The sequence below is a fragment of the Euprymna scolopes genome, chromosome 18 (assembly GCF_053919585.1).
Source record: "Euprymna scolopes isolate OS-2025 chromosome 18, ASM5391958v1, whole genome shotgun sequence".
NCBI lineage: Eukaryota > Metazoa > Mollusca > Cephalopoda > Sepiida > Sepiolidae > Euprymna > Euprymna scolopes.
In genome coordinates this window covers 62957938-62981081 of record NC_136499.1, presented here as the reverse complement: position 1 = coordinate 62981081, position 23144 = coordinate 62957938, and the positions used below count along the sequence as shown (strand labels likewise).

At 31.9% G+C, this 23144-nt stretch overlaps 1 protein-coding gene across 1 annotated transcript in view; it reads right to left on the bottom strand.

Moving 5' to 3' along the window:
• Positions 1 to 23144, bottom strand: part of LOC145297633 (retinal guanylyl cyclase 1-like) — a 1014990-nt gene that overhangs the window by 176719 nt on the left and 815127 nt on the right. Inside the window, exons 10-11 of the mRNA XM_080143738.1 lie at positions 16167 to 16316; positions 13858 to 14029 (exon numbers count right to left, since the gene is read on the bottom strand). Coding sequence (XP_079999864.1) covers positions 13858 to 14029; positions 16167 to 16316 — 322 coding nt within the window. The remainder of the gene's footprint in view (positions 1 to 13857; positions 14030 to 16166; positions 16317 to 23144) is intronic.

Genomic DNA, 23144 nt, shown 5'->3' with positions numbered 1-23144 from the left:
GATTAAAGTTAAGGTGTTATTGTGGACCCTCGTTCCTTTTAAAAAGACCCTGTTAAACTTTGTGACATATTTACATTCTATGGAGGGCAAGCGTGTACGAACACCCAATAATTTTATTATACCATATTTCTTCAAACTGAAATATAATTATCAAAGTATACTTATGGAAATAGATATGAAAAGTCTTTGTTAAAGTTTGTGCCATCTTTCTATGGAGTACAGGCGCGAACGCTGACCCCACAATTTTATTATACCATCCCTATTTAAGTTGAAACATACTTATCAAAGTATTCTTATGTACATCAAAAACACTTGTAAACGTTTTTCTTTTCATTTTTTATTTCCACACTTTGAGTGCCAGGCGCGAACGCAGACCCCCACAATTTTTATGAACCAACGTTCTGCCAGATCAAACATACCCATTCCTGTGCCTCGATAAGCTTCTATGATTATATGTAATCAGTTTTTTTAAAATAGTCAACCATATAGGAGCCTATTTGTGACCAGACACACACAGAGACGTTCAGCTTTATACACACACACACACACACACACACACACACACACACACACACACACACACACATATATATATATATATATATATATATATATATATATATATATATATATATAAAAAGGCTTTACTCCAGCATAGCACGAAATAAAAATAAGCTGTCTGTATTTTCTGAAGATAAATATTTTACTATTCGAAAATTTGAACCTTGAAAGTTTTACTTTGATAAATATATGTTTATTAAAACAATTTTTTGCATTTGTTTAGTCTGTTCAAGCCGAAAAATTATATATATATATAAATATATAGCTATTTACTATGATAAATATCAAATACCTACAGACACTAATGTTTTATCTTTTCGGGAACTATCTGTGCAGAGTGTCACGATTAACATCGGTTGACAGATTCGAACCCGGCAACGAAGCCATCTCTGTCTCCATTAGCAAGGACCAAATCCATTTGACCACCGGTAACCGCGGAAATATTGTTAAAATTTCAACATTTATTTTTTTTTTTATATATTTTTAAAGTCTGTCAGGGTGATCTAATTATTAGATGATGATGTGCGCATGTGAGTTAAATTGAAAATAACTTTTCAACCATAAAATGCTCAACGATAAGAAACGAGTTTCTTAAAGGGACTGGCATAATTATTTACCTTAATAATTATATATATATATATATACATATATATGTATATATATATATATGTATATATATATATATATATATATATATATATATATACAGTGAATGAATGAAAACGTCTATATTCCAAAGCTCATGATGTTTACCATCTTACAATTTGTTCCTTGAATTCAGTTGACATTTACAATTCTTGGCAGTATCAGTTTCGTATTACAAAATCAATCACTAAATTATGATATCACTTAGTGAATCTATTTTGCTCTTAACTCATCAGAAGAAGTAGCAACAATCAATCCTTCAAAAGGAAAAGAAAAGTGCTTTTTTGACATGATTAAAATCCGAAAATTTGAAAAGTATCTGTAAATACTTTATATGTTTACATCACGCCATTCGGATTTTAATCATGTTAAAACGCCCTTTATTTCCTTTATATAAGCTGGTCAACATCATGAACATTTGAATATAGCATTTTGTCATTCATTCGCAATATTGCTCTGTAATTACATAGACATAAAAAAGGCTTCCTCCAGTCTTGACAGACTATGGATACCCGCGGTAAGGGTGTCTGCGCGTGAAATTTTTGTGGCAAGAGTTGCGCAATCTCCAACCACACTTCTCCTGAGTCAACATTGTTGAATACCAGTGGCAAACGGAGGTTCAGGACGACTGGAAACAATGCCGAGATAAGCGGAAAGCACATACAGCGCCTAGAATTCCCAAATGGTCACCCATCTGGTATTAGCCAGGCTCAACGTTGCTTAATTAAAATTACATAGACATACATACATACAAACAATTTCAGTTTTATAGATTTATAGATATTCTCCAACAATTTTCATAAAGAACATACTCGTTTTGATTTGATTACTCTATCATTGAGGCAATGCTATTGAATTTATACACATAACTATTGGATGTGTTTGAGATTGTGTAGAATTTATATTATTAAATACAACATCGATATAAGTGTTATATATTTTATTATCATGAGTTAATTACATAAGGATTGGTAAATATTATAAGGAAATAAAGTATATTTCCACATAAATATATATATATATATATATATACACATACACAAGCCCCCATATATATATATATATATATATGTATATATATATATGTATATATATATATATATATATATATATATATATATATATATATATATATAAACGAATTTGTAGTATTGCGAATTATACTGGTTTAATATAATTCAGTAATTGTTCATATACCAATAAATTTACGCCAAAAAGGAGAGATGACTTAAAAAAGTAAGCTACAAAATTATCATATTTCATAACTGAGCGTTCATATACTGTTTTAACAAAAGCCAAGACTTCAAGAAATGGGTTGATAGCAACAAAAAGTCTATTTCATTGTTAGTTACAATTGTTTCGGGACCATTTCGACAAATTCAAACTATATGTCCTTTGAAAATTTCCACAAGAACAGCCTTTCTTCAGACTTATTAAATAAAAAGCACTTTAACAATTGAAACATTAAGGAAAAGAAACATTTCCTTTATGAGGAAAAGAAAACAAGCGAGGACACTTTAACTCTGTCGCATCCTTTATATATATATATATATATATATATATATATATATATATATATGTGTGTGTGTGTGTTTGTGTGCGTGTGTGTCTGTGTGTGCGTGTGTGTGTATGTCAGCGTGTGTGTATGCGCAGGTAAGTAAGTTTAATATCATTATAATTACAAAGATAAATATGATCTTTTTATAAAAACCACTAAAAATAATAAAAGCTAAATGTACTTGATATACATTATAATTTATCTAATTCTTATATCATCAATATAAATATATATATGTTATTATATACATATAATTATGTATAATGGAATTGTGAGTAAATTTACAGGAATATTGTTTTATTAGCATGCTTAAAATGTCCAGTTTTCGTTGAAGGCATTGATTGTATAATAAAAAAACAACAACACTTAAATAACATTTAAATATGACTGAATTGTCATACAAGTTTAGCGTAAAAATTACCTTTAAGCGATTATTATTTTACATCTTAGAATAATATGTTCATTTCGATAGGAAATCCACGAATAGCAAACTCTTAAAAGTAGGAGAGATTCTTTCGATAAGATAAAATTAACTTTTACACTTCAGGGTGGAACGATAAAGTTGTATTCATAGAAAATACGGCATCATCCTATTTCCAAAACCGTTTTTTTTTTGTAGACCATCTACAAGTTGGCCATATCTCATCCACCGACACGACGCGTTGAACATCTTCGTTTGGTCATATGTCGAGAACATCATAAACACGACTTTCCAAAACACCACCGCCAGCCTGATCGCCGCGATCCGCCGTGCATTCACCTAGACCCCGCCGGCCCTTATGGAAAAGGGAATAGCCCAGTTTCGGAACCGTATCGAAAAGGTAATTGAGACTGAAGGCGGTTCGACTACATAATCAAGTTACCTAAATTGATCTTTTCAATAAAATGTTTTAAAATAAAGCATCAGTGTTGTTGTTTTTAGGGCGACACTTATCGTTTTACCCTGTATGTTTTAAACCTATTGTTTTTTGATACGGTTTTTCTACCCTTTACAATTTGAAGACTTTATATTCATTAAATATTGAAATCTTATTTTTTCCGCAATAAATTGAACTAGAGGAGGACGGTATAAAAATCTGCCAAAAATATTTATTCAGATTCAATGGTAATTTTACATGATACTTAGGTGAAAAAAAACTATCACTAGTTAAAAAATTGAATACTAACCTTTTCCAAAAGTTAGGTCAGAAAATGTGATACTTCTAAAGTATAAAAAGTATTATTAATAAAAAGTAGATAATGTTGGAACAATTGATATTGTTCTGAATGAAAACACACATTAAGATAAGAAATGTTGGTTAACATCCGTAATTTTGTATCAAATGTAAATATTTATTTTTTTCTTAAAAATGTCTTTTATTCTCATTTTAATAAATGTGTTTTGCTATCGGTACTCGAATTTCTTCATCGCGTGGACTTTGTACTATATTATGAAGGCCGCGGAACTTAAGTTATGTAATCTGCTGACATCATTGAATTAGGTCAATTAAATCTGGTCGCGGGCCCCAAGAAACGGCCGGAAGTAGATAACGCCAAATGACAGAACAGATAGATAAATATTTTCGGGGAGAAGCCAACAGACAAAAAAAAAAAAGGTTAAAAATTCAGACATATAAAAAAAAATTAATGTTACCAAAAGCAATATCAATTACTCTTCTACTTATCCGTATAAGTTTTGTGTGTTTTAATGGGATCTAATATTTTTATTCGTTTCGTAAAAGAACTAGTGTCGAACACCTAAGGTGAACAAGCAATCAAAATGGCTGACGATAAATACTATCTTTCGAGCGTCAAAAATGGTTCGAAATCCGAAAAAAAAAACCCAAAATACTGATAGAGATCAATCTAATAAGTGTAAGGAGGTTTATTTTTCGAATTTGGAAGCATATTTAACCCTTCAAATACAACGTGTTTTCGTTAGCTGTTGTTTGGATGCATGCAATTAAAAGAGAGAATTTCTTGCCAAGCAAATATAGCAAATTAAGAATTTTAAAGTTTAATTAGTAAAATTTGAAATTTCACATGCATATTTATAAGAAAGTACTATCGTATACATTAATTACTTATCAAGCAAATCGTTATATGAGTTTTTAATATTATTAATAGAGTTTTTTTTTACAGCGGGGAGGGGGGTTAATCGCTTATACAGGTCCGGAGGCCAATCGAGAATAAGAGTTATTGAGTGTACAGTAGTCAATGGGATAATATTGTAGTAATCGTTACTAATGGAAATTTGGTAAATTGGATTACTTAAAGGGACGATTCATCAATAATTTGTTTATGTTGGACTTTAAGACACCAAATTGTAGTCAGCTATGAAACAGGCGAACGAGAGAGAGAGTCCCACAGGCGTGCAGTTCTAAGAAAGAAGATTTCTTAATGGAATCTGCTTTCGTTGAGGCACAGATAAAGAGTGAGAAAAACTATTGACAGTGGTTTCAGCTAGATGAGTGTTTATCGTGAAGGATTGGCGAGGGAGGATGAGAGATTGGATCCCAGACCAGCACTTGTCATGAAAATAACGATAAAAAAGTCAGACTTTTGTTAACTCTATGTTTGTTCGTGTCTAAAATGCGGCTCGAAACATTTAATATTTTCTTTAACCTTGCTAAGAAAATGACAATATTTGTAAAAAAAAAAAATCAGTAAAAGAAAAATTCAAACTTTTAATTAAATTCTACACGAGTGTTTTGTAATGTTTTAATATTTATTATCTGAAATATTTCTGCACTAGTAACTTTGCTTTTTATTAAAATTGCGTGAATTTATTTTATTTTCATTTTTGTAACCTGTTCGTTCTTTTTTCAGTTTCGTTCGTTTTCGTTTTAAAATGATCTGTTGTTGATTTTGATTTTTAAAATTATTGTTTGTTTTGATTAAAAGAATTCGTTATGCGTTTTGATAAAAACATTATTGTAGTTCTTTTAATTTTAAAATGTTATCGTTTGATCTAAACTTCATTGTTTAATAATTGTTTATATTTCATGTTTTCAACAGTTGTTTGTTTTCTGCTTCAAACCCAAGTAATTTTACATGCATACTTTATTAGTTGTATTGAATAAAGTTTAGTTTTACTATAAATCAAATCGTATTCTTTTTTCTCTCCTTTTTTTAAAATGCAATTTATAAGTAAATGATGAACGCATTTTAGTCTTTAAAATCCACGAAATCAACGAAATTTAATGACTTTTAACGCATAACCACACAATTTTTTCATATTTATTTCTTTTTTAAATTGTTATAAAATGCGTTTAAATACAAATCGTGTTCCTTTTTGCTCTTTTGCAATATAATTCTTAAGTTTTTTTTAATGATTTTAATATATTTTATATTCATTATCGATAGCCTGACTGTTCGATATATTTTACTTGCTAAGACCTCAACGATTACAAAAGTTTGCATCTCACGGGCCTTAATATTACGAAGACCACAGCTCACGGGTCTAAATATTACGAAGACCACAGCTCACGGGTCTAAATATTACGAAGACCACAGCTCACGGGTCTTAATATTACGAAGACCACAGCTCACGGGCCTTAATATTACGACGATCGCAATCGAAGTCATATTTTAATCGTTAATTCTTGGTAATTGCCGATATCCGGAAACAGATTTCTTACACCTTTTCAAATTTTACTAGTAATAGATTACAGATAGTGATTGTTGCATTTGGTCCTATTTCATTATATTAATAGCATGGGTGCCCGACTTGCCGGGTGTTTGGAGGTGTGTGTTGAGCAAACAAATGTGGTAGTAGGAAGGCAGGCTCGAACCCGTACCGCGAAAGAGGAAAAGAACGGGGAAAACGTGAGGTCTTTGCTGTTACGACCACCGCCAAATCAGAAGTAGCGCAGATTTAAATTAAGGCTAGAAAATCGAAGAGAGGCGATGACTTTTGAAAATATCGTTGAAAAAAGCGATCCCTCCCTGTAGAAAAGTGCCCAGTTGAGGATGAAGAAATTAATTTTTAGCCAATTTTTCGGTATTTGCGTCTGGAGGGTCGAGCTTCAAACGATACTAATCTTGTGAAAATTCATCGCCTCTCTCGAAAGTTTAAGGCAAACATGCAAACATACATACATACATACATTTATATATTGGTAGCGTAAATTTTCGACCCAAACCGATTAAAAAGTTTGCTCTATCTCTGAATATCCTTTATGTAAAATTTCAAATGTTTAGACCAGAAATTGTCTGAGTAATTTGGTAGAGACCGCAGACGTCAATGTTTTTTTTTAACTTTTACCTCTATCATGCACACACACACACACACACACACACAAATATATATATTAACTTTGACCCTATTATACATATATATATAAAATATTTTCTAACAAAAACTTTAAAATATATATCTATTAAAGTTTTTGTTAGAAAATATAATATAATATATATATATTATATATATTTATATATTAAAGTTTTGTTAAAAAAAATTCAGATTTTCTCATTATTCAGACCTGTATTACAAAGAGGCAGTTGCAATATATATATATATATATATATATATATATATATATATATATATATATATATATATATATATAATGGGTTTATAAATTCCAACGAAAGAAAGATGTATATTTAAATAAGGGAGTAGTCACCAACAATGTGTATTTTTTAACATTATTTTATTATTCCGTGTCTTGGTTTTTCATTGAGAATTATGTTTGGTTCATTGTAATAATGTTTTTAAGTCATTGAAATCGTTTACGTACGTTTCAGACGGTCTGATGCGTCCTCGTCAGAAATTATTTTCAAATGTGTAAAAATGGCGATTTTCGTAGTTAGTTTGAAGTTTTACCAAGGGGTGGAGGCTTGTAAGTGTTTATTATACATTGGTCTGCTGAATTTTTATTGCTTTTTTATTGCTTTTTTATAAGGTTTGTCCAGGGAAATTTTGACCTCGCTGTAGTCAGTCGCTATCTCTTTCTGCTAATGTGTTTTTCTTTTCCTTTAGGGTGGGGTAGGGTGTGTGTATGTGTGTGTGTGTGTACGTGTGTGTTTATGTGTGTGTGTGCGCGTGTGTGTGCGTGTGTGTGTTTGCTTTTATTGGTTTTGGAATGTGTATACTGTTTTATAGTATTTTGGGGTTATTTGCTTCCTTAGGAAGGCGGATGTGGTCCGAGGTCGTTACTAATGTGTATGTGTGGGGAGGGGGGACTGGCTCTTCTGAAGTAAGGGTAGGGGTGCTTTCATTCTATTTTGATATTTATTTTTTGGATTCTTGGATTTTAGTATTATGATTTTTCGTTTTAGTCTTATATTATGTTTGTTTAGAAAGAGGGGCGTATTTAAAATAGGGGATTTTTTAATGTATCTATTTATTTGTCTCACCATATGGGTATGGCCGACCCAGGATCGGTTCCTAGTGTGGGGAAGATTTTGTTCCCCAGAGGGGGGCATTGGGGGGTTGTAGGTATGGGAGGGGGATGATAGCAGGGAAGATAGTCGTTTTCTGACTGAGGAGGGAGCGAGGTGTTGGAACAGATATTATACTATGGTTCTAGGTGTCTCCTAGTGTTGTTGGTTTCGAGGTTAAGTAGGGTTGGTATTGTTCAGTGTGTTGTATTAGAGATAGGGGTGTTATGTCTGTGTGTGGTTGTATGCGCGCACGTGTGTGTGTTTTAATGTGTCGGTTCTGATTTATGTGTGGGTGTGTGTATGTGTATGTATATGGGTGTGCATGCGAGTGTACCTTGCATTTCATGTTTTTGTGTGATGGTATTAGGTTCTGTTCAGTTCAGGAGTGAATTTAGTGATGAAGTTTTTTTCCTGTGTAAGTAAATAAAAATAATTGTCTGTTTGGAAGATTGGCATTATTTTGAAGCTGTTTCCACTGCATGTGTGAACGTGTTTTGAAACATAGAGGTGTCTGTTATCTGCAATTTTGATGTTGCTCTTATGTAAGGCCACTCTATTGCTGAAATTTTTGGTGGCGCCTATGTAGGATTTGTTGCATGTTGTGCATCTTAGTGCATATACTGCATTTCTGGAGGTGCAATTTAGATCCTTTTTTATTTTGAATGTTTGTGCTGGGTTTTTGAATGTGTATGTGTTACCTTCTATTATTCTGTCACATACTCCACATCGCGGTTTGTTGCATTTTGTAACTCCTTTTGTAGTATGTGGGACGAGTTATATATATATACTGGTTTAAATAATGAGAAAATATGAATTTTTTTAAAACAAAAACTTTAAAATGTTTTAAAAATTCTTTCAGAATAAAAAAATCTTTAAAATTGAACAAGGAACATATTTCATATATGTTTCATTAACAAATATTCAGCACATAACGAGAAAAATATAGATGAAAATTTCAAAAGGACTGTATAACTGGTTACGGTCAATAGTAGTCCGTCAGCGAAAGTCTTTGTTATTATTATTATTACTATTATTATTATTATTATTATTTAAAACATTTTGTGGTCTGCTCTTTCGCGCGAGGACTAAAATATATATTTATATATATATATATATATATATATATATATAGTAATTTATAAAATATATATGGCGATTAAGCTACACTGAATATTCGGTGTTTCATCCATTCTAGGATTCGTCAGGCTTATGCGCGAATTCTGTGGTTGTTTCTCGTTTTTATATGGTCCTCTTCTGTTGAGGATTTTAGTTAGCCAATCAGCTTTCTAGTATCCACTAACCTAGTTCTAAAACAGATCATTTGTTCGATAAAATGCATGCCCATTGACTGATAGGAAGGGGCGCGGTGAAGATCCTCAACAGAAGAGGACCAGATAAAAACGAGAAACAACCACAGAATTCGAGCATAAGCCTGACGAATCCTAGAATGGATGAAACGCCGAATATTCAGTGTAGCTTAATCGCCATATATATTTTATAAATTACTAACTAGCTCTACCTACGTATTGAGCACTTTTGGAGTAAATACTTAAATTTTACGCATAAATCTATACTTTCGTATATTAATTTTATGTGAGTAAATGAAGTATATATATATATATATATATATATATATATATATATATATATATATATATATATATATATATATATATATTTACAGATCCCGGAAAACATTTGTATTGCTTATACAATTTATGTTCTGCGTATACATATATAAATAATAATGTGATGTAATTATAAATCAATTTTATTCCTTTTTCTCCCTCTCTCTTTCTCACACTATATCTCTCTCTATATATTTACAGATATCAGCCAAAATGTGTATGCTTATAAAATTTATATCCTTCTTGTAAATATATATACACATTTATACACACACACACACACACACACACACATATATATATATATATATAAGCCTGTTTATATATTGGGACATTATTGGTTTCATATATGCATACATGTTTCAGTGGAATCCAAATTCAGAGACATCACTTCAGACAAAAAAGAAGCAATATTGAGACATGAGTCAAAATTACATTCATTTTTATAAGATATTCGGGTGTGGCTTACGCTCCGGATGAAGTGAAGTATAGGGTTTTGGAGGGAGGTGTGGTGAAGGAATGGAGTAGGTGTACGTCTAAAGGAGGAGGGCGGAGAACGATCCCGTATGGTTGAGCTCTCTTAGCGGGGAAGTATTGGTATTATTACAACTTTATTATTTATTGCTTAATAGCCTAAAATTTTGCTTGGATCTGAAGTAATAGTATACCCTCCTTGTCACTACTTCCCTATCTTAAATTTTTAAGATTGTGTTTTTTTTCTGGTGGTGGCTTCATTATCTGTCTATTTTATTGATAAGTTTTATTTATTCATTTACCCGTTCATCAGTTTTCTGTTTTCAAATTAATTATTTATTTATTATAAGATATATGTCAATATGGTAAAATTAACAGTCAGTTGAACATATATATATATATATATATATATATATATATATATATATATATATATATGCTTATGTATATGAGTTAAATAAAGGTGGTATACTTGCTCCAAAACCCGTACGGTTCACATTAAGTAAGTATATTCCCCTCTTCCTCCAACGCATAAATCCCACTCGAATATCTTATAAAAAAAGGACGTAATTTTTACTCTCAGTTCAATATCCCTCCTTTTTTGGTCTGATGAAGTGGCATCTTTGAATTAAGATTTCACTGAAACATGTATGCACATAAGTAACCAATAATGTTTGTATAATAAACATACTATATACCAGCTTTCTACTATATTGGGCAGTCTTTAATAATCACGCGAGTTTCATTGGATTTACATCTGGGAAACTAATCTATACAACCATTATATATATATATATATATATATATATATATATATATATATATATATATATATATAGTGGAAATGGTAATTAATAAAAACTGAAGAAAGTGCCCAATACTGTTGTAGAGCAAATATGCGTTTTTTTTATTACCGTATCTTTCTGTTAAGTTACATTATTGTTTCAGCTACCCGGTCGTTTTTTTTTGGCCGTCTGTAGCTTCTTCAGACTTTTACAGAAAAAAAAGACGGACACCTACTCCATTCCTTTTTTTTCTGTAAAAGTCTGAAGAAGCTACAGACGGCCAAAGAAACGACCGGGTAGCTGAAACAATAATATAACTTAACAGAAAGATATGGTAATAAAAATAAAACGTATATATATATATATATATATATATATATATATATATATATATATATATATATATATCTTCTATAATATGAAGCTGGACATCTGTGTGTGTGTCTGGTCACGAATAGACTCCTATATGGTTGACTATTATAGAAAACTGATCACATATAATGATAGAAGATGTATCGAGACACAGGAATGGGGTTGTTGGATCTGACATAATGATGATTCATTAAAATTGTGGGGTCTGCGTTAGCGCCTTGTCCACAAAGTATGAAAATAAAAAAAAAATTAAATGCAAAAAAACGTTTACAAGTGTTTTTGATATAGATATACATAACACTACTTTGATAAGTATGTTTTAACTTAAATAGGGGTGGTATAATAAAATTGTTGTGTCCATAGAATGGAAATAGGCATCCACTTTAATAAAGACTTTTCACATCTATCTGCATAAGTATACTTTGATAATTATGTTTCAGTTTGAAAAAATATGGTATAATAAAATTATGGGGGTGTTCGCTCGCGCCTGACCTCCATAGAATGGAAATATGTCACAAAGTTTAACAAGATTTTTTAATATAGATCCACAGAATATTGTGATAAGTGTTTCAGTGTGAACAAGTATGGTATAATAAATTATGGGTTTTACCTATTTTATTTTTACTTTCATCATGTTTTGCTTTGGTTTTGATACCCCCAAATTCGAAGCTATCTCTTTACAACCCTTCCTTTTCATAACATATCATACTTTCATAAATCAGAGTCCATTTTCTGTAGGCTGTTTTTTGAACCCAGTCAACAGCGGGTACTTTTGCTAGTATATATATATATATATATATATATATATATACATATATATATATATATATATATATATATATATATATTGGTTTTAAAATATAATTATCCATTGACACGTGTTTTGTCGTCTGCGGCTCATCAGAGTAGCTTAACCTAGCGAGATTCGAAATCGGGACCCCACGATAACGAGTCCAAAATCTTATCACTCGCACATCCTGTACGACTGCTGGGATATATAGCGATTTACTTAGATGTTATTTGTTTTTGTTTTTGCCATACATTTTGAATGAATTACATTATTTACGAATATAGGAGAAAAAAAATTAAAACTGTCAGTTGAAATTTACAATCAAATTTATTGTTCGATTGAATACTCCAGAAATAATTTACAAAGCCCTTATTCCGCGGAGTTTCAGAGAATGCTATTTTTGCTATTTTTCTCATCAGAGGATAGAAAGAGATCAGCAAATTATATTTGTAGCAATGATAGTAATTTCTGATTATGGCATTAAATGAAACCTCAATTGTATATATATATATATATATATATATATATATATATATATATATATATATATATATATATGTGTGTGTGTGTGTGTGTGTGCGTGGGAGTGTGTGTATATTTAGATAGATATGCTTCATTTTTGCTAAAAGTCCTACTCCTAGTTGATATGAAGAGAAAACTTCGATTATAAATCATATATCTTTCTCATAATATAATGCAGCCACACTAATAACCTTGCCCCTCAGTGTTTACATATCTCTCGTTGTGTCTGATGATGAACAAAGTGAAATAATCTTCTTGGATTTTTCCATTCATGATACTAAAATGGTAAAAAGTCAATATTCTTCAAAAAAACAAAAACAAAAAAAAAAAATCAGATATCCATACCCAAAAATTATCATCGCACGTCCAACCCTGAAGTCAACTAGAGTTCAAGATCACCTACATTGCAAACAGAGAAAAAAAGCACTCACGTGAAAAAACCGGGACACGTAACTAACCGAAACCTCTCAAGTTGATTGCGTTTCTGCGCATGCGTAAGACAAACTAACTTTCACATATACACTGATTTTTCGGTTTTGTTTTTACGTCAAACAAATGAACACCAAATGTATCCGACGCAAAACGAATGTATCTTGCTAAAACAATACCACTCGAAATCAACTGATGAACGTTTACGAGTAGAGACAAGTCATTTCTACTGATAATATCAAAGGAACTGATTAAAAATCAATATTATAATTTATTTTGAAAGGTTTTCGAATTTCTCATATCTGGATTATGGTAACAGGACATTTTCACGTGAATTATTTTTTCTCATGACAAAATAAACTCTAAATACGTCATAATTTCAAGGCAAGAACAAAGTTTCATTTGGGATACAAACACATTAAACTTTTGGACTATATTACGCACAGTTAACGTCTAAAACATTCTGATAGAAACCAGTTTGAATTCTAGAACACTTTCCTGGGTTATTTGATCTGTAACATATTGCGTCAAAATACAATTGGATAAGATAAATGGAATATTTGACGAGATAACACATTTAATACGCTATATATCAGTCTATTTGAAACCGGCAGACTATATAAGGTTGCATTTAAACAAAAAAAGAATACAAACATAAAGTCACTGAGTAAATAAAAAAACAAGCCAAAAAAAAAAAACCCGGATATATAACCTGTCAGTACTTACTTTCCATTATTAAATTCTTTGAACTGATGATAAATAGTTTCGATGTCAGGACGCATGTCTGGTGATTCAGCCCAGCATTGCTTCATCAGCTGGATATATTGAGGAGGGGCAGCTTGTGGCGAGACTGACGGCCGGATTAGTGGGGGCGGTTTCTTCACTTTTTGTATAATTTCTGAAAAAAAAAATACACAACAAAATGAATTTGTCAAACGAAAAAATTATGAATGTTATTAAAATAGCTAATGTATTACGCAAGTATATTTTATTTCAAGTAATATAGACTTATATTTATAATGCAAATTTTTAAAAAATCATATAGACACTAATATACTTCGCTATGTGTTGAGCAAAAATAAAACAAATGTGGTAGTAGGCAGGCAGGCTCGAACCCGTACCGTTAAGGAGGTAAAGAAATTGAAAATACGTTACGTCTTTGCTGTTGTGCTTATCGCCAAACCGTCGCCTCTGTCGGAAGTTTTAGACATACATACATACGTACATACATATATTTAAACAGAGAGGTGATATTTACATTATAGACTAACCTGGGTGCACGGCGTTGCCCGAGTGTTTGTAGGTGGGCCTTGAGCAACAACAACAAAAAAGCTCGAACCCGTGACGCAAAGATGGAAAAGAAAGTGGAGGTGTGTGTTAGGGTGTTGGTTGAAAAAAAAAAGAATTAAAATTGCGAACGCAATAAAAAAAAATGGTAGCAAGCAGGAATGCTCGAACCCGTACCATGGAGGAAAAGAAAGTGAAAGAAAATGTGACCTGTTAGCTGTTGTGCGCATCGCAAAACCAGAAGTGACGTAGGTTTAAATTAAGGCTAGACAATCGAAAACAGGCGATGACTTTCGAAAATATCGGCGAAAAAAAGCGACCCCTCCCTGTAGAAAAGTGCGTAGTTGAGAGTTAGGGATATTAATATTTTTAGCCAATATTTTTATATTCGTCATCCGGAAAGTCGTGCTTTAAAATGATACCAACATCCTGAAAATCCGTTGCCTCTGTTGAAAGTTTTGGGCAGATATCCAAAGTACGTACATACATACATACATACATACATACATACATACATACATGCATTTAAACAGACAGGTGAGATTTATAATATAGAAGATGAATTACCCTTTAACTTTCTCACTGGTTATTGTTAAAACACATTCATGATGTGATTTTTTTTATTGATATGATTTTTTAATTTTTTTTATTGATGTGATTTTATTGTTGAATTATATTTACAGTTATGTTATCTGATGATGACAGTTTTAATTAGCGGCTCGAATATTTTGAAGTCTGTTTCGAATTTTCCCCAAAACATATCTTAGCTTTTCTTTGTTTCCAAACTAACATTATGTAAGCATATGATTCCACTTTAATTTGTGGATTTCTCTCTCTCTCCCCCCTCTCTCTCTGTATACATACATACATACATACATACATACATACATACATACATACATACACACACACACACATATATATGTATATATATATATATATATATATATATATATATATATATAGTATAAAATGATGACAGAGATGTCTTCGTTTCGTGGTTCAAATCAAATGACCAGCGGGAATCGTCATTTCCTGCACTGACGATTCCGGAAAGATAAAACATTGGTGTCTGTAGATAATAAAGATGATTATTTGTAATTATATATATATATATATATATATATATATATATATATATATATATATTGTGTATATTTAGGCAGCATATTCTCCTTTAAGCATATGTTGTTAAACAGCACAGCATTTCCTTGTTTGACAATTTTCCATTTTATTTTTTCCAGTTTTCGAATAATCCTTCTTGTGTTATATGTAAATTGGTGTAAAAGTGTTCCGTAGTCTGCGAGCGCTTTTGGCGTTTCCGCCATCGTCTGGCTGTTAATGTATATATAAAAAATATATATAAAAAAATGTATAAAAAAAACAAAACAAAAAAACTGTCCAATAAATTTGTATATAAATAGCCCACATAAGCCAAAAACGATCTTATAGTACGATGTAATTTTAAAACACGACCTTATCATTCGACGTAATTTTAAAACGACTTTTTATATAACCAGCCAGACGATGGCGGAAACGCCGAAAGCGCTCGCAGACTACGGAACACTTTTACACCAATTTACATATAACACAAGAAGGATTATTCGAAAACTGGAAAAAAATAAAATGGAAAATTGTCAAACAAGAAAATGCTGTGCTGTTTAACAACATATATATATATATATATATATATATATATATATATATATATATATATGTGTTAAAAAGTAAAAAAAGGCTTTACTCACCTTCGGCGCTGAGGCCATGGCTACAATATGGCGTGTTTCGTAGAATTATTTCTTGCATAATTATTGACAAACTGTAAACATCACTTTTGTCTGTACAGCGAACTTTTGTGTGAAGGTTCCGCAACACTTCCGGTGCAAACCATAACATGTCTATAAAACAAACGATCATATATTTGAATTATTACATTTCATAACGCAAAATAGATGTCACTCTTTTGGAAACTGTCAGTGGGGATTATCTGGATTGATAAATATTAATAAAAATCACAATTAAGTAACGTTAGGGTCAGTTGTTGAAAGTATTACAACTTAATATTTGCTTTTGTATGAAAATTAAATTTTGTATTTCTATGATTAATAAAGCATTTGTTCGGTTATGCCTACGCGTCGAATGACATTCTCCTCGATGCCACGTTCATGTTTCAAACAAAACTCGAAGGTACTTCGGTGTTAAGATACGCTTAAATATGTTAGTATAATTTATGCAGATTACGTATATAGTATTATAGAGACAATTCTCTATCGATTATAATATTGAACCTAATATATATTAGTGAGATCGAAACTAAAATATATATATGATTCGGGTGCCATCTTCTAGATTCGAAACCAAAATGTACAACTACCCATCCTTATGTCTTTGCCTTTGAACTACAGCCATACGCATTTATACATACACACTGAACATTATATATATATATATATATATATATATATATATATATATATATATTATACTTTTATGCAGGGTACAAAATTTCATTATTGCAATCATGACAGGAAGACCTATTTTGATGTTCATGATTAAAAGTGGGAAATGGAAAAAAAAAGAATTAATGGGGGAGGCCAGCTGACCGTTTTCGCCCTCACTTTCCATAAAATGGATTGGGGGATTTCCTTTTTATTATAAAAAAAATAGTGAATTGGGAGACGACACGTTTGGAAAAACATAGGAAACGATACGTTTAAAAAATTACGATATAGTGTATTAAAAAAACAGGATACAATATATGTCTAAAGTACCGATACGTATGATATCGCCTAGAGACTAATCCCTCTGTTTACAGAGAGAAGGCTTCTTCAAACGAGCGTGAATAGTCTCCAACAAGTTCAACTGATATGTCGAATGAGTATGACCCAGAATAGTGAGTGGGTCTGTGCTAAAGTTCTTGCTAAAACCCGGCATATGCTACGAATTTAGTACTGACGTATTAATATGTATGCAGAGTAGGTATTAAGCAAGTACTCTTACAAAAATATATCGAATAATTTTCTTCTTTCTGTTGCAGTTCTATAGAGTCAAATCTCCGACCCTCTTGACATTTGTTTAGTCCAATAACTACGTTGCCACATCTTGGACATCTGTTTCTTGAGCTACGTTGACGAGTTCTTGTTTAAAGGTCTTATAACCAGATATTTGGGCTCTGTTGAACATCTTCCGTTGATAAATTTATAGTAGATAACGCTATGTAAAATGCATTGTGTAAGAAAGTGGCATATGTTAAGAGATGAGACATCCCTCATTTTATTTTGTAGTCGATTTTTGACTCTGCCAAAATAGAAAAATTCTATAGACAGTCCCTCTGCGGTTTTGGCAGCACTGTTCTATCTTATAATGTAGCTGACGAGGGACATTCCCAAAGTTATGTCAGCTATATTTTTATTCCGCCTGAATGGATCAGAGGAGATTACAAATTGCATTGCAATGATGACTCAACTTATGCATTCATGACCTGTAATTTCATTTGTCCCCTGCAAATATGAACTGTGAGAGACTCTAAAAAGGCGACCCTTGTCATGAGCGTCTGTCAGAAGTAGGGATGCGACCTTGAATTTCTCCATGCCGACGAAATTTATTATCGACTGTTGAACGTTTACAAAACTGATACAGTTGATGGCAGCACAGTTGAGAGATGGGTTCGTCGATTACAGAGGGACGACAGGGATGTAAATAATATAGCGTGCTCCGGACTTTTACGAGTGAACCATCGAAACAGGCTGGCAAAAGTGCATTGGGAATTGGGTGGTTATGTAGAAAATAAATTCTGGAGCACAAAACCTAGCTCGTTTTAATGGTATTACATCCGTCTCTGTAGCTCTTCAACGTTTTGGTTGTTGCGGCGTTACTTTTGGAACGACCCTCGTATGTAGTGGATTGCAATGTCATGTATTTTCTGAATCAGAAGAATAATCGAACTATTTCTTCAGAAATGTTTTGTTTCCTTGTTTTCTTTTACGACATATCAGTTATTTTTATGTTATTTAATGTAGAATTCGGTCACTGATTGGTTTGGTTATTCAGTTTATACAAAAACATTTTTGGACCTATTTAATGCCGAATCAAATCACTTTCGTAAATTGGTTATGCTTCAAAATTTCTTTATATCTTTGTGATGATTGCTTTGGTTGTTTGATTTTACGGCATATCAACACATTTCAGGTTATTTAGTTCCGAATTCTGTCATTTTGGTAAAATTATTATTCCTCACGTTCTTTATAATATCTTCTTATCTTTATTCATTCTGTTTGGTTTGGCTATTCGGTTTTATTAAATATCAACCTTTATCGTGTTATGTAATGCCGAATCAGGTCATATTAGTAAGCATTATAGGCTTCAAGTTCTCTTAAAATGTGTAATCATGATGTTTAGTTTGATTGTTTTGTAGAAAAATGTTATTTCTTGTTATTGCAGAACATGATTTAGTTTTTCAAATGGAACACGACAAAAAACATCAATGTTTGGTACATTTAAGGTCAGATAGTCGGTATCTTCAGACAGCCTGATCTAGTAGAACTAAATATCAATATTTGTGTCCGATTTGTTGTGTCTTGTTTATTAATAATCAAGCAATATATACAAGTTTGAGTTGTTATTTGATACCTGAATAAAAACAAGGCGGTATTTCTCATAGTTTCATTTCTGTTGCAATTTTATCGAAGTAAATGTTCAATCCGATCGTCACTCGTTTTTTCCATTAATCAGTTTGCTTCGTACTCGATGCTCGTTTCTCGAGTTACGTTCATCCGCCATTAATGAGCTTGTCAAAACAAATGCATTGAGCGAGCGATTATGCTGATAATTGCCGGAAAATGCCGACGCAAAGCCAACATCAGATAAAGGCGGGAAAGCAACACGCAAACAATGCGAAACAAAAAAAAATGGACAAATTATCCAGTCTTTCCCAAATAGTGCAAAACAGAAAATGCAAACAAACAAACAAACAAACAAACAAAAAAACCGCAGGATCTAATTCCTCATTATATTTGAAACTTGAACTTTGCAAAGAAAACATGAGAAAAGGAAAGAAAAGAAAAAGATCCATTAGAACATTATCATGTTTTTATTTCTTGCAAAAAAGGGTTTTTATATTGTGTAAAATTTGGTTAAAATTTTCGCAAAATTTATGGGACGCGAGCAAGTAGAAGAATTTAAGCGCTTAGTTGCCAACGAAAAAAAATGGCGGAAGCAATACGAGCAGACAAATCAATATCAAAACAAGCGCGCGTATTCTAAATATACGTCCACTGTATTTGCACGTTTAGCAATAAAAATGGTATTTCAAACAATAGAGTAACATGATAATCCAATTATAGACGAACCAAGTCATATTTAATAACGCAAAGTAAGAATGTGTGACAGACCGATTGACAAATGGGCTTTCGTTGACAGGACGCGCATAAAATAAAATGCGTTCATTTAATTTGTACATTTAGTAGAATATAACACCCAATGGAAATGTTATTTAAAATAACAGAGTTTCTTAATATCAATGCTACCTGAAACTACACTTGCCCAGGGGAAGTGCTATTTCAAACAATACACTATCAAAATCGAAATGACATTTCAAACAATAACGTAGCCTTATAGAAATGTTATTACAAACAATAGAATCATCAAATAGAAATGGTATTTCAAACAATAATCTGGGCTAAAATACTATTTGAAGCAGTAGAGTCTCCAAATCGAAATGACATTTTAAATAAAAACGTGACCTAATAAAAAACTTTTATTACAAACAATAAAATCTCCAAATCGAAATGACATTTCAAACAATAACGTGGCGTAATGGAAATGTTATTACAAACCATTGAATTTTCAAATCGAAATGACATTTCAGACAATAACGTTGTCTAAAAATGCTATTTGAAACAATAGGGTCCCTAAATCGAAATGTAATTTTAAACAATACCGTAGCCGTATAGAAATATTATTACAAACAATATAATTTTCAAATCGAAATGACATTTCAAAAAATAATGTGACCTAATAGAAATGCTAGCACAAAATCTTCAAATTAAGATGTCATTTTCTACAATAACGTGGCCTGATGGAAATTTTATTTTAAACAATGGAATAGCACGATATTAATTACATTTGAAGCAATAATGTTGTTTAACAGAAATATATCAAAAATATAATCTTCTAATGGAAATACTATTTCGAACAATAGAATGGCATAATGTAAATACTATCGGGACCAATTGTGTGGCCCAATATGAATGCTATTTTAAACAACTGAGGGAACTAATTGAAAATAATATTTCACACAATAGACATACCTAATTGAAATGCTTTTTCTAATCATGCAAATAATATTTCAAACAATACTGTGACACAATGATAATGATATTTTAAGTAATTTTATGAACTCAATGCATTTCTTTTTTCAAACAATAGATTGACTTAATTGAAATACTTTTTCGAACCATGAAAACTCTACTGAAAACAATACTGTGAACAATGATAATGATATTTTAAGTAATTTATGAACTTAATGAAGATTATATTTCAAACAACAGGATTACCTAATTGAAATGCTTTTTCGACAGAAAGAATCACGTCTAAAATAGATTAAATGCGTCTAAAATAGTATACTTTTTTGTCTGTGCCTTCAGTGACGACAATAATACAACCACTACGAGTAATTTCCATTTCTACATATGTTTATCTAAAAACAAACTTTTATAGAATCAAGTTTCTTTTTCCTACTCCCAAAGTTTCCTTTCCAAAATCAATTCACCAGGAAACAGCTCCGTTAAACTGACTATAACATGGTCATCGATGAAAGCGGCTAAGTGGTTAATGACATCGACTAAACACCTGGATGTTGAACATTCGCATCAGATTCGTTCCACAGAAACACTTTCATCAAGTCAACACCTTAATTTGTGCCTAGGCTTCCGGAGAGATTATTAATAAAATAGCATGGTCATTTTCAATTAAAATATTGGTACTTTAACTAACCAGATGTAACTCAGCGTTCGGCTCGGATTTCTCCGGAGCACGACGTCACCAGCCGGATAAAGCCGAGCGTTACCGATGAAATAATATCAACGCTGCGTATAAGAAAAATAAAGTAAAGTTTTAAATGTAGAAACATCAACAGAAAAAATAGCAAAAAGCAAAACCCTACCGTTCATTTTTATTTTTTATTAACTTTTATTTATTAATTTTTTACGTCATCTCTTTGTCTAATCAAATATTTCTCATTCTTCCATTATACCTCATCTTCTTATATTATTTTCGTATAATCCAAACAGGAATCGCATTAACATTTTACCTCAAGTGGAATTATAGCTTAGAAAATAATTAAACATTAGTATAAAAGAGCAAACTTAAGCGTGACAGAGCGAGAGACCATGAGAGCAAAATGATTAAACGACGTGCACCTCTTATAAAAATACGATAAGGCATCTGCAGAAATTTGAAAATACAATGCATTCAATTGGAAGAGACGTATCATATTTGAATTGCAAAAATATGCAGAAAGCAGAAAGAGGAAATCGTTTAAATTCGGTAGCGAAAATATTGCGGGAAAATGAAGTGGAAATTGCTTGAAAGAAAGTGAACATGGAACATATAAAAATACCACTAAAGAACAAATGAAAATAGTAAAAGTATTACAAGCAAACAAACAATAAAAAAATGATAAAAGTAAAAAAAAAGATTGATTAATAGGATACAAAGCAAATGCGTGCGAATTCGTTGTATGTACTTGGACATTTCAAATCGAGAAACTCTTTTTGTTCATTTAATTCCTCTTCGTGTTCTTGTCATTGTTCATTTTTGACGAGGCACGTGACAAAAGTAAGGGCTCCTATTTTTTACTCTGCTTGAATCGATCAGAGAGTATTGCAAATTGCGGTGTTACGATTACTAAACTTATGCATTAATGACTTAAAAGTTTCACCTAGTTGCTGATGGTTTGAGATACCGAGAACACAACCCTGTTGTTGACAGGCGTTGGGAGCAGAAATGCGTTACTGAATTAAGCCATGCATAAAAAATTGAACAGAGTAACATTCACTCGCGCTTGTTGAACGTTTATGAAGCTGACGCGGTTTATGTCAGTACAGTTAAGTTATGGATTCGTCGAGTTCAGAGTGGCGAAAGAGATGTGTGTGACAAAGCGCGCTCCGGATACCAGCCATCGTTGCAGTGATTACAGTCGTGAAATGTCGAAAATAAATTCTGCAACACATGCATTCGCTCATATCAATTGAATCACACCCGCTTCTCAGCTCTTCAATGTTATGTTATTAAATACGGTACGTCTATGATGGGCTTTTAGGGTTAGAAATAGGATGTATTACATTTGGAACGACTCTTTTTTTCTCTCTTTCCCTCTCTCTCTTCACACACACACACACATACACACACCCACACACACACATATATATAGGGTGCCCCAATAAAAAGTATACACTCATTAAATAACCATAACACCAACATTTATTATAAGAAATAAAAGTGTAATGCATCAAAATACTGTGAATAAATATAGAAACCAGCTAATTATCGAAAGTGCTCAAATTTTTGGCCATTGTGGTTCATGAACAGCTGACAACACTCACTGATTTAATCGAAAACTTTAAATTGGTATGTTGACACATCTTGTTTCAATGTTTACTTTCAACTCATTCATTGCAGCTCGTTTTGTGACGTGAACCCAGTGTTTAACATGCCTCTGCCCCCCC